Consider the following 20,143-nt stretch of genomic DNA (forward strand, 5'->3'; position numbering starts at 1 on the left):
TCTAAAGAAAGAGAGGGAGGGCACTGATTCAGAACCAGCGCTCTGAAAGAGCGTCCGGCTCAGAATCAGGCCCTCTGTGTGGATGAGGAAGTACACAACACTAAAGAGGGTGAGGAATCTGTGGATGAGGATGAGGACGACATCTTGCCTCTGTAGAGCCAGTTTGTGCAGGGACAGACTAATTGCCAGCTTGTTTTGTGGGGGCCCACACGAACCAATCATTTCAGCCACAGTCTGGACCCTGGTATTTAAATGATTGGTTTGTTAGAGTGTGCATGTCCTGTTTATACAACATAAGGGTGGGTGGGAGGGTTCAAGGACAATTCCATCTTACACCTCTTTTTTTCTTTGCATTATTTACTCTTTGGGGCCTAGTTTTTCAAACTGCCATCCTGTCTGCCACTGCAGTGTCACTCCTAGATGGGCCACGTGTTTGTGCTGCCCACTCGTGTTGCTTAGCATAGTCATCCAGCTACCTCGGTGCAACCTTTTGGCCTAAAAACAATTTTGTGAGGTGTTCAGAATAGACTGGAAATGAGTGGAAATTAATGTTATTGAGGTTAATAATAGCGTAGGAACAACAAAAAAACTAATTCTGTGATTTTTATGCTTTTTCCCCCCCAAAAAATACAGATCCAAAACACGAAGAAAGATCCAGATCCAAAACCAAAACATAAAAAGTGGCCGCTGCACACCCCTAATTTAAATGCATAAGGAGCGGCTTGATATTAATTCAGCCCAGGGGGTACTTTGAATAAACAATACTCTGTATAAATGAATATGCTTTAGGGGGTAATTGGTAAACATTTACCAATCCGCAAGAATACAGTTTAAAATAAAGTTGAGAAATAAATATTAAAACAAATAATATTTAAGTAATTTCAGTTTTACAAAGCAAGCTACAGTAACAAATAATTACAATTGTTTACATGCATATTAAAATATAGTTTATCTCCATCAGCCTAAAGGGAATACTCCCATAATCACTTTAATTAAATATTATAGTTTTCCCTGTCGTTAGTTTTTATAATGTGCCTGATTAAGTTCTTATTATCTATGTGACAAAACCAAATGGACTGTAATTTTTTATTTTTTTGCATGACAACGTTAACTGTAATCATGGCTCATTCAAGTTAATAACATCATGGAATGGGTATGAAGTTCATATACCAACACCGGCAGCCCGAAGGGAGAAGATCCCGTAAGGGCAGGTAAGTGGTGCCGAACCCTAACCTCACCCCCTAGTGCCTAACCCTAACCTCCCCCCCGGGGGTGCCTAAGCCTAACACTCCATTTCCGCACACTAAACCTAACATTCCTGGGGGGAGGGGGCTTAACCCTAACCTTCCCCCAGGGGTGCCTATCCCTAACCGTCCCAAGGGGTGCCTAACCTCCCCCCCAAAACCTTACCCTAACCCCGCTACGCTCCCTATAGCTAACCCCCCCTCACGGTTAACGCTATGGGCGCCCGGACTTACCTCGTTTGGTCCATGATTCTGGCATCGGGATTAAGATAGGCGTTGGTATTTCAACTACTATCTTAAATCCCTTGTCGGGATTCGGATGTCGGTATTGAGACCGGCGTCTGCAATACAATCCTGTCCTCATTCCTAATCATGTGTTCTCATCATTACTCGCTAATTATACAGGCACCACTTGAAATATGGACTCAACCAATCTGTCATTTAAATTATCAAGTACTAAAAACTGTTGTGTGCCAGTACCGCTGTGCCATGCTGGGACTTGCAGTTCTCCACAACTGCTGCCAAAAGGTAACATCATGTTGCTTTGGCCCTGAATCTGGGCTATGATGTACGTCCTGTCCAAAGCCGGTTATAGTTTTGTGTGAGGATGCGATTAATCACTAATGGAAGGTCTTCTTTGTTGTACAGTCTTACAACTTCGTTCTGTAATTAGGGCCGTAACTAGGTGTTGGCCAGGATGGCACTAGCTACGGGTGCTGGTGGACGGGGGCACCAACTGGCTCAGCCTGCCAACCCCTAGGGGGCCCGTCTGCTACTCAGATGACCCATTCTAAATATAAACCTTTATTATTCATTACATTGAGCTTCATTTGTTCTGTTTTGCGGTGTCTGGATTCTTGACAATCGGAGGGAAGGAGCGCAACATCCAATGTCTAGTGCCAAGCTGCAGCCTCTGTATCTTAGTGCGGCTGTACGCAGGCAGCACAAAGCAGGGAGATGGAGGTGACATTGGCAATGAAGATTTAGGAGGTGAGGAGCCCGCAACTTGCTATCTGGGACCTTGTCAGTACTAGAACTGGACAGTGGACACCAGGATCTGCGCCTTGTCACCACAGTGGGGATGAGCTTCCTTACTGACTTTTTTTTTCACAGGTACAGTTAGTGTAGAGAAAGCTCATATCATTCTGAATATATCCTGTAGAACATCCTTTAGGGGGAGAATAAAATGGCATAAGATCAACCTTTTTCCTTTTTCATCTCCATCCAAAGCAATACTGAGCATAGGACTGCTTGGTGCTTGGAGCATATGGACTCCACAAGATAATGCCCCTCTTATTGATTCTGCTTCAGGTCATGCCCCCCTCTCTACACTCTGAACTCAGGTCATACCCTACTTGAATTCTCTTTCATTTAATCCATGTTTGCAAATATCCTAAAAGGCCTCACATCTTTCCCCTTGGTCCCCCACTCTTCTCCCCCCTATCCTTCTACACCTCTCTTGTTCCCCCTCTTTCCCACCCTTCCTGTACAATACCCCTATCCCCCTGCCATTGTTACTGCACAGTCTCATCCTCCTAAGTTTCCCCCAAGGGCTACCATTGTCCCATCTCTCCCTAATGTATCTTACCCCTCCTTCTACAATTCAGGTTTTTACAGGCAATAATATGCCCTAAACAGCACAAGTGACCAAGTTATAAGCAAAAGTTATTACATGGATGCTGGTGGTGGTGCTGTAGGGGCACTAGATACAGACGGAATTGGTATGATTTAATGCGTCCGGCGGTTGGAATCCCAACACCACCATCCCGGCAGCAGTGGAAATCCCGATCGTCCTCAGGTAAGTATTAACTAACCTAATTCTACCCCCTAACCCTAACCCTCCCTTAGGGGTGCCTAACCCTAACCTCCATCCCCAGTACCTAACCCTAATCCCCCCTCTAAGTGCCTAAACCTTACCCCCCCCCTTCCCCGCTGCCTAAACCTAAGTCCCCCGGGGGGGTGCCTAACCCTAACCTCCACCTGGGGGTGCCTAACCCTAACCGCCCCTTCCCCTAGCCTAAACTTAACCTCCCGGGGGGGTGCCTAACCCGAAGTCCCCCCGGGAACCCTAAACCTAGCCCTCCCCCCCCTGCGGCTATATGCGCTCGGCAACTGGCGTCCCTTCGATCGGGATGCCGGGCATCGGGGCTCCCGGGGTATGTCTAATGACAGGCGTTGGCATATCGATGCCTGTCTTTAGACCCTTGCCGTGATATGACAGTCGGGAAGCCGGCTGTCGGGATTAGGTCCGCCGGCTTCCCGACTGCATACCATACAGAGCACTAGATACAATCCTGCCTGTAATTTCCATTATTTTGGATTGCCAGACCCCCCTCACCTCCAGGCCACATAGTAGCCACAGACTCTGCACCACGGTAGTTCTAACACTTCCTATATAATGAATAAATACTGCCTCATTTTCCTGTACGACTTTCAGATAGAGTTGCATTGGGGTCTTTGTACCTGGCTCAATTATTAGGCTAATGGCTCTTAATCAGTATGGCCAATTGTCAAAGCCATAGTAGCAACTTTGACACTCAATTATTCTGACTGTTGTCAGTTTATTACGGGAAGGGTATTTTGAATGCTCGCACTGGGAGACAGATTGGCTAGAAACTGCCCTGGGGGTATTTGGGTTGTCATGGAACAAACCCTATTCCTCCAATGATAATCATTGTCTGCTACTAAGTGCTGCTAGTCACTCCTATAACGGTACTAAAGCTATGGAACAGCTTGTGTAATTCACTACTGAAGTCACTTTTCCTGTAAATTAGCCCAAGTTTCAAGAGGCTGTGGTCAGTAGTTCCCTCAACAATGCATGACCTAAGTTCTCAGTAGAATCAGAAATTAAGTAATTAGTACCACAGTCTAATCAGTTGAATTTATTAGTGCTCCCGATAAGAGGTCCTCAAGGGCACCCTAATAGTACAGGTTTTCAGGATAGCCATACTTAAGCACAGCTGACTTAATTATTACCTCATTCAGTTTGATTATACCATCTATAAACAAGCATAGATATCCTTAACCACTTAACTGATGATTTAATTCACAGAAAACTGCTCAGAAATGGTCAGGGTTTTTTTTTATTACTTCATAAAGTTTAAAAATAATTTTAATAATGTATTTATATATCTTATTTAAAAGAATAAGTATCTAGGTGGATTCTTGCAACCCCCCATCCCTCCGTGTCCATAGGCCCACATTATAAAATAACTGCCCACACCCTATAGGCAACAGACCCTCCAGTTGTCCTAAATCCTAATAATAATATGCCCTACACCCCATTAATAGTAAAAAAAATCCCTGTTGTCTAAACCAACCCCCCTGTAAAAAGACCCTTTTTCTTTGAACCCCTACTCCTCCAATGACCAGCATAATTTGTTTTTAATATTTCCTCCCCCCTCCAGAGTTATATTACTCTTTATTAGCCCCCCTCACCCCCACTGATATTAGATCACCCCCTGGTTACCCCCCAGCAGTGGTGTAAGTTCATCCTAGATGTAAGTTATAATTTGGTGCCCCCCGTCACAGCTGCTGACACTGTAAAGTAGCAATTTGCATGCAGACAGGCTACGGATAGACGAAGGCAGCAGGTGATGGTCTGACATGGAGCTCTCCACTGGTGTATGGTGGCTTCTCAGGTGCCGGGAAGGGGTGCCATGTATTGGGCGGCTGAGACGGTACACTCCGGGTACATAGTTACAGCCCTAAGTGGGGTGAATATGTTGTGGACAATGGAAGAGGTGCCCCTTCAGAGCTGGAGCCCGGCGGCAGGCGCCTCCATTGTCTCCCATAGTTCTTCCCCCTAGCCCCCATGGGCATACACCCCTAGCCCTCCCCCATATGCAGAGCGCAGCAGAGCGTGTGTTAGGGGAGACTGATGATCAGTCCCCCATGCTGAATCTGATCTCTGCACTTGCAGAGATCAGCCAAAAAGTGCTTGGAGGGGAACTAAGTTCCCCTTCTCGCACTGCAATCCACGGCACATGTACCCCGGAGTGCCGTTCACTCAGCATTTTGGGGCGCGATTCCGGAAGTGACGTTGGCGGTCACAGACGGCTGCTACGCTTCCAGGGGGACCGGGGAGTCAGAGGACATGTGTTCTGCACAAGAGCAGAACGGATATCCTCTACAAAATCCGGGGGAAGCAGTGTGGCAGTGCGGTGACATGTGATGCAACGTTGCAAGCTGAAGCACTGCTGGCTGCGGTCGCATCACATGCGATGACACCAGTTAAGTGGTTAAAACCTGGACTGTTAGGGTGCCTTGAGGCCAGAGTTTGGGAACCCCTGAACTACAAGATAAGTTTGAGGCCCACTGTTTATTAAAAAAAAAACCTACACACTCAAACTGGCAATCTGATCATACCATTACAATTAAATGAAATCAACAGACATATTATCCTTCCTAGACAATAACATTGCTCACACATGAATAACTCCACAAAAAATGTAAAATATTGTTTTCAGTGGAGTGAATTATGTTTATATGCAATTTATTAGTTACACGCGGTGCTCTGTTATCCCTGATAAGATTGGTTCCCCAAAGATTCCAATGGTTCAATGATGCACTACTCTTATTGAAATTAAAGTTATGTTGTCAGTGATCCTCTTCCTGTGAACTTCCTATTTGCATGAATAATTTAAAAGCTGTCGTACTGAAAGCACCGCTGGCTGTTTGCAATAGGTAAATGTCTGTAGCAATGACAAGAGCAGCACCGCACTGAGAGAGCCTACAGGGGACCTGCCAGATTATGAGAATGCTGACCCCCAGGTTAGTGGAACAATCCATTCCGTGATAACTTCATCTTTAAGTCATACTCACCTTGGTAACATAACATTCACTGTTCCAAAAGGCAATATTTCCATGGATTTTCCCCAAAATTTATTTTTCCATCGGATGTCTGAAAGTTAAAATGTACAGTTAGTTACATAAGAACACTATATTCTTAATTTCTGCACAAGCTGCCATTTTCTATACATTAACATTCATCAATAATAAAATAAGTTTGTTTCAGTCTGACCACCTCAGAGGTCTGAGTAAGACCCGGACGCTAAACCGCGGACGAACAATATGGGCGATTGTCGCCCGTTTGCGTATGCGTCAAAATACGCATGCGCGAACCAGTCATTGCATCTGGGAATCGTGCGCTCGTAGTATACAGACTGGACACTAATTTCAGTGACAGCGCCATTTGTGGGTGGTAACAGGGGAAGGTGCTTTTGAATGGGGCAGTGGTGGTACGAACGCAGGTGTGTCTGGGCGTCAAAACGGCGTCTTATGGGTGTGCATAATTAGAAAAGATGCGTCATTGTACACGTCACTTGGTTGTATTTCAGCCTACAGTGATCGCAGTGCTTGCGGTGGGGTAAGGTCTACCTCAAGGGCTGCGAGCAGCTCTGATGGCTCTCGATGGTTCCGATTAATCATACACTTCCTGGAGATGACGTGTTTAGAAATAAAAGTGGGTGTCTTTAGACTGGCGTGCATTCGCTCTGCCGTCGCTCTCTAAGACATAGAGGGTGTCCTTACACCAGACAGTGTGATCGCGGAATTTGCATACCTGGCCCCTTTTCCCTGCGAGAGAGCGCAGCTTAGCGTCCGGGTCTGAATCGACCTCTCTGTCCTTAGACATTGGTCTTGCAGATGAGCTGCTGGTTCTCAGTTTACAGGTGTCATCATGCACATAGCGTCTATACGCCACACAGCGTGAGACACCCGAAGCTACTGAGGCGCTACGAGAGGTGCAGCGTACTGTATTTTTCTTTAAATTTTGCATCTTATTTGCATCGGAGACGCAGCGAAACACCACACACAGGACCTCATTCAGAGTCGGTCGAAGCGGCTGCACGGTCGTACGAAAAAAGGGGCCGGATATGCAAATGATTCCCTCGCAAATTGCGTCCCTAAGTTCGGATCGGTAGTTGGCCGACCAAGGGGAGGAAGCGGTCGGAAGACAAAAAAATACACCCCCTTCTCGTACGCATTGCACCTCATCTCCGGGCATATAAGGATTAATCGAGACCATCGGGAACCATCGGAACTGGTCGTAGAGCTTAAGGTTGACCATACCCTCTCTTAAGCTCTACGATCATGTCAGTGTAAAAACCTCCCATGTCACATGTGCCATGACGCTACTTTGTTAATTATGCACTCCCATAAACCGTATGCACTCCCATAAAACGCCGTTCGCATAATCAGGCACGCCTGCGTTCGGATCTCCACTCCCCTGTTTTCAAGCACCTTCCCCTGTTACCACCCACAAACGCCTCCATCTGTCACTCAAACTACCGACCTGGCTGTGTTCAAGGAGAGAGAAATTTCTGATCGTAGCGGCTAGTTTGCGCACGCGCATTGCGAACTTTACGCATGCGCAGTATAGCGAACTTCGGTGGCGTACGACCATGCGGCCGCAACGACCGACTCTGAATGAGGTCCACAGTGTACTAGAGATGCTGGGTTGCAACTTTAACTACACAGGACTTGGTTTTAATCACATAGAAACTCACAGATGAAGCACAACGGAACTTGGCGTGAGAAAAAGCTGCGGCTGCTGTATCGTAGCGCTTCCTATACAGATTCAGACTTATTAGCACACAGATGTACAAATGACGCACATCATATTGATCGTATAATCTAGCAGCAAAGTAGCTTTGTCACTGCCAGTTCTTTTATTTATGTGAATCAGATACACATATTGAGTGATAAAAACACTCGATGTGGCCGCATCACCCGGGACCTGGCGCGCTGGGAGGGGCTGTCTGGCACATCTAAAGACACAGTGCATGAGGACACATCTGTACTGTGCTGTGCACTTCCTCTGAGTCTTATTGGACATCTAATTACTCATTAACCATTTTCACCTATGTTCCCATGTGGCCAATTAGGCAAGTTCCCTGGATATGTAAATCCCTCAGCCTCACACTAGTTTTGCCTGTAACAGTGAGGGAAGGTAGGATCTGCGCCCCTCCAGTAACTCTGTAACTCTCGCTGACTATGAGAGGTGGGAGTCCAGAGACCCCCACTGTACAAGATGAGGAGAAAGCTTCCCGTGGGCGCAGGGGTACAGGAAATAAAGAATGAAATCTGCTCTGTGCACACTGTGGGGAGCGTCATAATGTTACAGCAGTAAATGAAATGAGCCCTCGCCATTTATGGGAACATTCAAATGTAGTCTATGATTTCCAGATAATGTCCCCCTAACAATGGGGCCGTACCCAATGATATGGCCCAGCATCATGTGACTAAAGTCATTGGTTTTATCAGCAATCCATTAACAACACAGAGATTCACGGTCTCCAAATAAAGGGACGCAGATCACACAGTCGCTGTATCTTTGTACGAAGCGACTGTGCTATACTATGCTAATGCCACAGGAGGCGTCTTGTGTAAATAGTCACCCTGTGCCGACTGCTCTGCTGCTGCGTCCAAAGATGCAGCATGGGATCATCTGCGTGAACATCGGTCATCTGAGTAACGTTACCCAGGAGGGCCGGGAAATTCACACTGCTGAGACCAGTGACGCTGCGGCCACCGGCTTCAGCGCACACAGAAAACTGAGCCGACACCCCCCATTTTCTGTAACGCTGCCCCACGCCGCCCCAAACGCCATCAGCATGTCAGTCTTGCTGCAGCATTTGTGGCACGGCGAGCGACATCGCAGCCCCGGATCTGCACATGCGCACTGCGGCTTCTGCTCATGCGCAGATCTAAAAATAATATGAGATATGGTAAGAACTTACCCTTGTTATCTCTATTTCTACGAAGTCCATAGGGTTCCACAGGATACCTTGGGGTATAGGTGTGATGTCAGTCGCAGGGCACCAAAGAGTTAAGCTTTCAGCCTCCCAGGATGCACTAGGTCCCCCTCCTATACCCCGCCCCCGGGCCAAGGCACCTCAGTTAGTTACCAAGCCATAGGCCGGAGGAGGAGAAGGAAGAGAGAGAACAAAGATCTGGACACATACAAGAATCACATTCTCACCAGAGGGAGACGGAAAACCGGTGACCAGAGCAAAGCCCATCTGCAGCACAGGTGCGACAGGGCGGGAGTCCTGTGGAACCCTATGGACTTCGTAGAAATAGAGATAACAAGGGTAAGTTCTTACCATATCTCATATTTTCTACTTCAGGGTCCATAGGGTATCCACAGGATACCTTGGGGATGTCCCAAAGCAGTATCCTTTAAGGGTGGGGACGCTCCTGTGCAGAAAGGAGAATCCGCCGCCCGAAGGAAGCATCCTGAGAGGCGAAGGTGTCAAACCTGTAATACCTCACGAAGGTATGGACAGAAGACCACGTAGCAGCCTTGCAGATCTGAACTGCCGAGGCACCACGTCGAGCTGCCCACGAAGGACCCACAGACCTAGTGGAATGAGCCTTCAGAGAAGGAGGGACCGGTAGGCCTTCATGAAGATAAGCTTCAGAAATAGCCATACGGATCCAGGCTGCCAAAGTTTGCTTTGAAGCAGGCCAACCCTTTTTACAGAAGCCATAGAGGACAACAAAGCGTCCGACTTCCTAAACAAAGAAGTGCGGTCAACATAAGTCCTTAAGGCCCGCACAACATCCAAAGAGGCCTCACCCACGGAAAGACCCGGTGAGTTAAAGGCCGGAACAACTATTTCCTCGTTAACATGAAACTGGGAAACAACTTTGGGAAGAAACTCGGGCCGAGTGCGGAGCACTGCCCTGTTCCCATGAAAAACCAAGAAAGGGGGTCTACAAGAAAGAGCCCCTAACTCAGAAACACGTCTGGCCGAAGCAACGGCCAGAAGGAAAACAGTCTTAGCTGTTAGCCATTTAATATCCACTGAGCCCAGTGGTTCAAACGGCGGTCCTTGGAGAGCCCTCAGGACCACAGCCAAATCCCAAGGCGCCACAGGTGGAACAAAGGGCGGCTGAATACGGAGAACACCTTGCATAAAGGTGCGCACATCCGGGATTGTAGCAATCCTACGGTGAAACCAGACAGATAGGGCCGAAACCTGTACCTTCAAAGAAGCAAGGCGAAGCCCATGATCTAGTCCCGCTTGCAGGAAGGCGAGAATCCGAGACAGACGAAACTCCCGCGGTGCATAACCTCTCGGTCGACACCACTGGAAGAACGTATGCCACACGCGATGGTATATCCTCGCGGAAGACGGTTTCCGAGCTCGTAACATGGTACGCACCACAGAGCTGGAAAACCCCCAGGACCTCAGCATGGCCGTCTCAACAGCCACGCCGCCAAAGACAGCCGAGTCAGGTCCGGGTGAAGACAAGGACCCTGAGACAAAAGGTCCGGTCGTAGCGGCAACCGCAGAGGACTGTCCACGGACAGACCCTGAAGGTCTGAGAACCAGTGCCGGCTGGGCCACGCGGGAGCTATCAACAGGAGCGTCCCTCCTTCCTGTTTGAATTTCCGGATTACCCGTGGAAGAAGGGAGACCGGAGGGAACAGGTATGCGAACCTGAACGTCCACCGGACGGACAGAGCATCCACCAGAGACGCCCCTTCGTCTCTTGTGCGAGACCCGTACACCGGCAACTTGTTGTTGTGCCGGGACGCCATGAGGTCGATTTCTGGAAGACCCCACCTGTCCACCAGTAGTTGAAAAACGTCCGGGTGCAGGGACCATTCCCCTGGATGAACGTCCTGGCGACTTAGAAAGTCCGCCTCCCAATTTAGCACTCCCGGGATGAAGACCGCTGATATGGCCGGAAGATTGCGCTCCGCCCAAACCAGGATCCGAGAGACCTCTACGAGAGCCGCCCGACTGCGAGTTCCTCCTTGCCTGTTTATGTAGGCCACGGTGGTAGCATTGTCCGACTGGACCTGCACCGGGTGACCCTGGAGAAACCGCTGTGCCTGCAGGAGAGCATTGAAGACCGCACGGAGTTCCAAGATATTTATTGGAAGCTCCGCTTCTGTCGGTGTCCACCTGCCCTGGAACAAGTGTGGACCGGAAACTGCTCCCCAGCCCCGAAGACTGGCGTCCGTTGTCAACAGGACCCAATTTGGAACCCAGAACGGACGTCCCTTGTTGAGGTGGGTCGTCTTTAACCACCACGCAAGGGACAGGCGAACCTCCGGGGTGAGCACAATCGTCTGGAACTTCAGAGACTGAGGCAGCCCGTTCCACTTGGACAGGATCAGGTGCTGCAGAGGTCTGGAGTGAAACTGGGCGTATTCCACCATGTCGAACACCGACACCATGGAGCCCAGTAACCTCATCGCCGAGTGTAAGGACACCCGGCGGCTGTGCAGACAACTGCGCACCCTTGACTGTAAAGCAGAGATCTTGTCCTCCGTCACGAAGATCCTTTGCTGTCCCGAGTCCAATAAGGCTCCAAGATGCAGAATCCTCCGAGACGGGATTAGAGTGGACTTCTGCCAGTTGATTAGCCAGCCGTGCCGTTGCAGCAGTGCAATGGTCAGGTCCAAGTGGTGTAACAGGAGCTCTGGAGATCCTGCCACCAATAACAGGTCGTCCAAGTACGGCAACATGCGGACTCCTTGCAGCCGCAGAGAAGCCGCCATGACCGCCATAGCGTCCTGTATGTCCAATGACACCATGTAGTCCCCAGGTTCCAGCGCCAGAATGATGGACCGTAGGGTCTCCATCCGAAACTTCGGGACCCGCAAAGACTTGTTGAGTGCTTTGAGGTTGAGAATCGGACGATATGACCCATTGGGTTTCTGTACCAAAAATAGATTTGAATAGAAACCCTGGCCCCTCTGGGAGAATGGAACAGGCACTATAACTCCAGCCTGGAGCATAGTGTGCAATACCTTCCGCAGCTCCGTAGCCTTGTTCCGGTCTGATGGTAGACCCGTGGTGAAGAATCGAGCCGGGGGTCTGTGCCGGAAGGAGAGGGCGTACCCGTGAGAGACCACCTCCAGAACCCAAGTGTCTGTCGTAGTGAACGACCAACACCGGGAGAACTGCAGCAGGCGGCCTCCCACCCTGGGATCCCCCAAGGGGAGACCCGGACCGTCAGGCCGCAGGCTTGTCATCTGGCTTGGGGGCCGGACGTCTGGTACTCCATGCCTGTTTCCGGGGCTTGACCGATTTCTTAGGGCCAGCCTGTCGAGGAAACGACTGTGGTTTGGGCCTGCCCTGGGCCCTAGATGACCGAAAGGACGATGGTCCAGAACCAGAAGGAGCAGCGGCCGACGGGAGACAAGCAGATTTGGCTGCCGCCAGCGTGGCCACAATCTTATCCAGATCCGGACCGAAGAGAACTTCTCCGGTAAACGGCAACGCTTCCAGACCTTTCTTGGATCTGCGTCCGCCTTCCAGGATCGCAGCCACAAGGTGCGACGAGCAGCTACCGCTGCTGAAGAAATTCTAGACACCAGAGTACTAATGTCTAGAGCCGCCTCGTTGATGTAGGTGGCCGAATCACGGAGATTGCCAATCAACTCCGCCTGTTCGGCCGGACAGTCGGATTCAAAAGAAGCCTCTAATGAATCCGCCCAGCGCTCCATCGCTCTGGCAACCCAGCAAATGGCCATAGCCGGCCGTGCTGCCCCCCCTGCAAGGGAATAAGCGGACTTCAGGCAGATTTCTACCTTGCGGTCCGTAGCATCCTTAAGGGAGGACATGGATGGCATCGGCAATGTGGCACTACGGACAAGACGGGTCACGTGAGAATCCACCTGTGGAGGGGATTCACACTTAGCAAAATAATTATCCGCGAACGGATAAGCCACCGCCAGGCGTCTCTGCGGCTGGTATCTTTTGCCAGGTTGTTTCCACGCCTCCTCTAAATGGTCCACCAACTGACCCGAAAGAGGAAAGACTGTGGCATCGCCCTTCACATCTTTGAAAAAGGCATACTTAGATTTAGCCGCTGGGGGAACTTCGTCCTCAATCACCAAGGCTGTGCGGACCGCCCGAATAAGTCCAGGAATATATACTTTGGACTTAGCATCAGCGTCCTTAGTATGGAAAGGTTCCTGATCGTAAGGATCCAGAATCTCCCCATCATCAGACGTCCCTTCGTCATCCTCATAAGGAGCGGACAGAGACGCCACCGGCCTTTTATGAGGCCGCATCACAGACTCCCCTTGCAACACATCCGACAAGTGCTGTACAGAACTCGTCAGGGAGTTAACCCACGCTGGCTCCTGAGAACCCGGGAGCGGGGAAATAGGGAGACTGTGGGGTACCACCAATTGTCGTGGGAACCCCTGCATGGGTGACGACACCACAGACTGCTGGGACAAACCCATCGGAGTAAACGCGGGCTGCGGAGCTAACTGGCCCACTAAAGCTGTTAACGCCTGAGCGAAACAAGCACAGGGCGGCTCCTGTACCGGTGCTGTAACCGTAATAGGCCGCGCCATGGACAAACACTGCCGGCAAAGGCCCTCCGCGCTACCCTCCCCCTCCGCTAACGGTACTTTGCACGTGGTACACTGTAGCCGGAGGGGAAAATCACTTTCAGACATTATGGCACCACGTATGTGACCTCTCTCACCAATTAAGTATTAAATAGGCGAGAGACCACCCTGCAGCACCGCACCGCAAGGGCTTTAGCAGAAAGAACAGGGACAGTAATAAAGCTGACAGTTTAGAGAAGAAAAGTTACAGGCAGCGCTAGCACAGTCACATACAATGCAGAGAAATAACAATTCCTGCACTAACAGCGCTGATCACTCAACTACACAGACACAGGGCCTGGTAGGACACAGCGCTGCATACACAGACCTGAGCCACAGCGGAGGAGAGGTATGCGGGGGGACCCAGACCACGATGCTTCCTTCCAGACTTCCAGCAGCGTTCACCATGCGTTGCAGAGAAGATGGCCGCCGAGGAGCAGAGAGAAGCTGGCCTGGGGGAGGAGCGCTGACACAGGACCAGTCAGCACAGTGCAGAGAGGGCTGTGTGCAGCGGGGGAGGCGCCGGCTGTGAGACAGGGAAGGCGCGCTCCCCTGGCATGCATTTAACCCCTGGGACGCCGCAGCGCTACCGCTCTGCTGCGGTCCGCTGTCCCAGGGGGTAGTGGAAGCGCAGGTTGGTCGCCTGGCTCCACGCTGCAGCCAGTCCCCAGGGAGCCCCCTGCCTGGGGACTTAGGACCATGTGATCAGCGGGGACCCACCGCGGGACCCCGCTGCTTACCTCTGTCCCCCTTGAATCCGGCCATGGTCCGGAGCATCTGGGGTCACCGCTAGCTGTGACCCCAGACGCCCACCAGCATCCCCGGATCAGTACCGGCGTTCTGGTACCGGCGGGGTGTAGGGAAGACAGCATGGACGTCAGGACTGACTGTCCATGCTGTTCATCCAGATGTGCAGCCACAGCTGCATGAAGAAAAAGCTTCAGGGGCTCTTCTAGCCCCCACTCCAACAGGTGCACCCGACTCCGGCCGGGCACCAAACTAATCTGAGGTGCCTTGGCCCGGGGGCGGGGTATAGGAGGGGGACCTAGTGCATCCTGGGAGGCTGAAAGCTTAACTCTTTGGTGCCCTGCGACTGACGTCACACCTATACCCCAAGGTATCCTGTGGATACCCTGTGGACCCTGAAGTAGAAATTGGAGATGTACGCAGACATGGGGATTACATACGTCTCCGAATTAGGCCCTAAGTACAGGCATAAGTACAATTGGAAGGGTTTGGACAATGGTTCTGCTTTCAGATATATATTCACACTTATGGGTCAGTCTCCTGCTCCCATCAGAATGAATCATGATTTGTTAGGAACAGCAGGAATGTAACAGTCTTCCAAACCCGGCCAGTGCTGATGTGCCCTGTTCCTGAGTGTTCTAAGTGTTGGAAATATCACACTAGAGGCCACCAGATCAGGGGCATATTTATAATGGGTGCACGATGTACGGTACACATGGGCCCCTTAGTCCAGGGGGGCCCACACCACACACCCATGCACCCATGTTTAGTTATATTTACCTTTCTGCAGATTCCCATGTCCTGCTTTGCAGTGGCAAATAGGCGCTGCAGAGCAGCAAGAAATCACTGGGAAAATGGTGGCAGCCATTTTCCCGGTGACTCGTGCACGCGCAGATAGGAAAAAGGCACAGGCGCCATTTTTCAGGAGACCCGCGCATCCGCAGTACATTCTGGCATGAAGCCAGAATCTACTACGCTGACAGAGAAACAGAGGCTGCAGACGGGCCCCCTCCTCTCTTAAAACGCCCCTGCACCAGATGAAACCCTGCTCTGGGTGTAGGGTGGACACCGCCTGCATGGCATACTCTGGACCCATTATAGGCACGCCTCTGTGTTTGATATCCTAATACCCTATCTTTGGCGTATTAGTGACTGCACTTCACTGTTGAGTCCTCCTGAATGTTGGTTTGTCCTGTATTTTAGCTTGTTTTGTGATTTAGAAATGGGTTTGTTAGTCAGCAGCCTCCCTTTAAGACTCCTGTAGCAAAGTAGAAATCTGCTGCTGTGCTCCATCGCTCGCAACATTAGAGATTGCACAAGGCCTATGGAGGCACAGAATCTCCGTCTGAACATGGCCGTCTGTGTCAGTGCAACTGTGTCTTAGATGCAAGCGCTGTCCGTGACATACACACACAAATGGCTTTTCACACACCCCCCCCCACTCCACCCCGTTAACACCCAGAAACAGCCACCGAATTTGCATCTATCTGCATCCAATTTTCATCTGCGACTTGGACGAATGCGCAAACTCAAATGTCAATTTCTGATTCACGCCCAAAATGTTCATAAAAACATTTCCCCTAGCGAACATGAGCAATCTTACACATCATCAGTTCAGACAGACTCCTGCGCACATTACATGTGGATATGTGACGGTTTCTAATACTTACACATACCTCTTTCCCACCAAAAACCCAGGTCCGACCTGGGTTTTCAGACATGGTTCAGACCCAGGTCAGACACCGTTTACACAGCACCATCGATCTGGGTTATTCTCAGGTCAGCCCCGTTCATACTGAACCTGGGTCTGTCCTGCTAAACTTGTGAGGTCATAAAAAGTGGGAGGTGACTGCTCCACAACCACCAATCAGCTAATTTTAGGCATGACCCAGGTCGAATAACCCGGGTTGCCCCGTTTACACTGCACCTTTACCCAGGTCCATCCTGGGTCCAACCCTGGTAGCTACCTGGGTTGGATTGCTGGGTCACTTGACCAGGGTTATTTGTCAGGGACCCTTTTACACTGAGCTGCGGCCCGGTTAAACCCAGCAATAACCCGGGTTTTTGCTCTGGTGTAAAAGGGGCATTAATTACACACAAAATGCAGTTTTAAAGCTGGACTTGCTATAAATATGTTTGCTATAAAGGATCTGAGCTGAGTGACCTGGTCTGCATCAAAAAGAAACATTAATAATAGAAGCATTACCTTGCCAGAAGACAAAATTCTTAGACTCACAGTGACAGGCAGAGATGGGAGGATGATGGCTAACCTGGGGAAATAACACAAAGGCTGAGATTAGGGCAAACACCAAACGCTCACTGACATGAGGCTCCTCCCACCAAAGTGACCCCATATTCATAACACTTCTGCTACAGTGACCAATAACCTGCTATTCCTCCAATATCCCAGCATGCCCTGCTTGCAGGTACGTAAGCTGAAGACATGGGAGTGAAGAGAGCACACATGGCGCCCATAATTACCCAGGCTGCCGTGGAAGCTGTATGATTACAAAACTAAAGAGACTGGTAATCTGAAGGCCAATATTCTAAACATTACAAAGTACTACGTACCGTAGATGATTTACTGGATATTAATTTACTGAGAGAGTATTTTGTGATCTTTGGCATTTTTCAGGTCCCCATAAAACAGACTACATTTGATTTACCTACTTTCCAGACATAAAATAACAGATTCTAATTCATATTTTATTCATGGCGGTAGGGTGGTCATGTATTCCTTCAGCACACTGCAGGTGGACAGCTTGTATTTTAAAATACTGCACTACATTTATACATCTATATATGAACGCAATGCTGGCACAAGCTGAAAAGACCTCTGAGCCTTCTTATTGCAATAAATGAATATCCTGGAACCTGCTGGCACCCCCACCCCACTAGCAGGACCAATGAACCCCAGCAGTGTAGACAATACTATAGTCTAATTCTTGTAACTTGTGCGTCTCCTGTTCTTATGACCGAGTTGGGTGTCAGTGTACCTGGGTGTAAGGACGCCTTATGTAAACCTGGCGCATAGTCTACTGGTGCATCCCTTAAGTATCATTGAAGCAATGATGTGTATAGTGAATAAGATAAACTGTTCAAACTTTTATCACATGTAAATCTGAATTTGTTGCGCTCTTCTGCTGAACTGCCTGTTGTTGGTACAGCATTATATGTGTTTTATCAAAATCAAAAATTTGGCACCTAAACAACTTCACCTGTTCTGATAAAAATCGAAATCCTTTGTCCTCTCTTATACATTCATAAGTCTCACCGAGCACTGGGTTGAAAGGCTTGCTCCCGGCTCGGTAATACGTGGCAGCGTATCCTGAGACTGCAAAGGCAGCAATAAGGGCCTGGAAGAGAGAGTAAGGATCATTCATTTACCGTAACTTTAGATTATGTCCAAACGTCTACATGTAGTGATGACACAACACAGAATATGGTCTGACCATAGACAGTGGGAGCAGTGCAATGGCGTTATGTACTACTGTACCACAGAGCCTTCCTCACCATAGTAATTACCCTCTTGGACACTTTTTCTTCTGCACTCACATAGTTTATGCAGCTGATCAGTGCATAACTGGATTGGAAACTCTTCCCACCAGTTTGATTAGCCAACTCCAACTGTTTTGCTTCTCTACACAGCCTTTTGGTGGCCCGGACTGCCAAAATGCACTGTGTATAATATATATATATATATATATATATATATATATATATATATATATATATATATATATATATATATTTATTATTTATATATTTTTTTCCCCATAATAGTCCCACTTACTGCTTCTTGCCAATCTCTGTGTGTGGTCCTTTTTGGATGGGCTGGGTGCAACATTTCTACTAAATGTACTATTTGTAGAAAAAAATAAAACCTATTGTTACAAAAGACAAAAAATAGTTTTCTAAAATATGCAATATTTGTAAATAAAGTGCAATATGCATCACAAGGCTTGAAACAAAAAGCACATTAATAAGGCATCTATGCCCCCACAATAAAAAAAAAATACCCCGGCCAAGTGGCATTTAGGCTAAGATAGCCCATAGTTATGTGATTAATGTTTTGGACTTTTTTACAGTCTGTTGCTCACATCCCACATTTTACAGAATTTTCTTTAAGGGACAATAGGCCATGAATCAGGGTTGGACGCTATGGCTGCCGCTGCTGCAGTTTTTCCAGCTGAGACGCCCACCTGAGCCATCGCACTTGGCCGCAACTGTTTACGCATACGCAGCATCGGACGCATATCATGCAAACCATCGGGTCCTCGAGTGAGTCTATGGTCACTCAGAATGGCCACCGTAACTGAGACGCCGGAGCCATTTTTCCTGAGTACCTGAACCTGAATGAGGCCTAACATGAATCACTAACCATTGAGCCATTTTGAGCAATCCAAGTGAGATGCTGCAATGAGGGCTACTTCACCTGTAGAGTGACTGTGTGTGGACTTGGAAAGTTTCCAATGTATTACAATCTCTAAATGACTTCTGAAAGGATTCCCAAATGTAGCCAATGCTCAGGTACCCCAGTGCCAGGAATCACATATACTGTACCATACGTTCATGCGGATTGTCCATCTCAGCGGCTTTATCCAGCAGCTCGCTGTACTCCAGTTCTTCACAGAGATGCTGCAGAGTATTCAGCGGCTCATTAAGTTCTACAGGCATGGAGACTTTGGACAGGTCTTTGCCAATGTTATTCCTCAGAATATTCCACAGGTTGATGTTGCTGGCGTCGGGTGAAGGAGCAGGGAGACTTGTGCGCCGTCCAGTTCGAAATGCACCACCTAAAAGTTCCCCATTGAGAACTAGATGAAAGAATAGAGAGGTGAGAAATTGGCGGCTTGTACAGTACAATGTACCAAAGCAACCACATAAACATGTTCTTTATTCACTTAATTTATTTGCAAATGCTGGGTCGCACCCGGGATTTGTATACACGTCGATCCCGGATGCGACCTGCCTGAGACTCCTTTCAGACTGGCAGCCCGACCCGGCAATAATGTCGGGTCGATGACGTCACCGCCATTACTGCTGAGCCGGTGCTTGGAGATCATCTCCAAGTACCGGCTCTTTCTATGCAGTGAATGGGACCTGGGTCGCCTCAACCCGGGTTACCCATTCACACTGCACTGAGAGCCGGGCTGAACTTGTGTTCAACCCGGCTCGTTACCCAAGTTGAAATGCCAACCCGGGTTATTTCAACTAGGCCCTTTCACACTGCACGGGTTGCTGCCCGCTCATATACAATAACCCGGGTTACTTGCTGGCAGTGTGAAAGGGCTAGTGTGCAGTGCACATTTGCACCTTCGTTACTGAATAGCCACAGAGACCCATGGTCTCTCTACATTTTATGTGGTGTTTACATAGATCCAACAGCTAACAAGACACTAACTCCCTGCAGCATCATAGGGATATGACAAGCAACATAAAGATCTCAATAAATATTTTTAAAAATATTTTTGAAAAAAATAAGTCAATGTAATAAATAAAATTAGTACTTTGACGGGACACATTATCCGCAACACTGGTGTTGTCTTCTGAGATGTTATCACTGACATCGCTGATGTAGGACTCATCATCTGAGGCCTAAAGACAAAGAGAAAAAATAATATGAGATATGGTAAGAACTTACCCTTGTTATCTCTATTTCTACGAAGTCCATAGGGTTCCACAGGATACCTTGGGTATAGGTGTGACGTCAGTCGCTGGGCACCATAGAGTTAAGCTTTTCAGCCTCCCAGGATGCAATAGGGTCCCCCTCCTATACCCC

The 20,143-nt window shown here is 48.9% G+C and overlaps 1 protein-coding gene across 1 annotated transcript in view; it reads right to left on the minus strand.

Annotated features, from left to right (window-relative positions):
- The window catches only part of OSBPL6 (oxysterol binding protein like 6), a 295,064-nt gene that overhangs the window by 21,625 nt on the left and 253,296 nt on the right, over window positions 1-20,143 (minus strand). The window contains exons 15-19 of the mRNA XM_088461219.1: window positions 19,872-19,959; window positions 18,925-19,178; window positions 17,580-17,717; window positions 16,568-16,631; window positions 6,069-6,147 (exon numbers count right to left, since the gene is read on the minus strand). Coding sequence (XP_088317345.1) covers window positions 6,069-6,147; window positions 16,568-16,631; window positions 17,580-17,717; window positions 18,925-19,178; window positions 19,872-19,959 — 623 coding nt within the window. The remainder of the gene's footprint in view (window positions 1-6,068; window positions 6,148-16,567; window positions 16,632-17,579; window positions 17,718-18,924; window positions 19,179-19,871; window positions 19,960-20,143) is intronic.

This window comes from Taudactylus pleione, unplaced genomic scaffold (assembly GCF_031769625.1).
Source record: "Taudactylus pleione unplaced genomic scaffold, aTauple2 ptg001027l, whole genome shotgun sequence".
Taxonomy (NCBI): domain Eukaryota; kingdom Metazoa; phylum Chordata; class Amphibia; order Anura; family Myobatrachidae; genus Taudactylus; species Taudactylus pleione.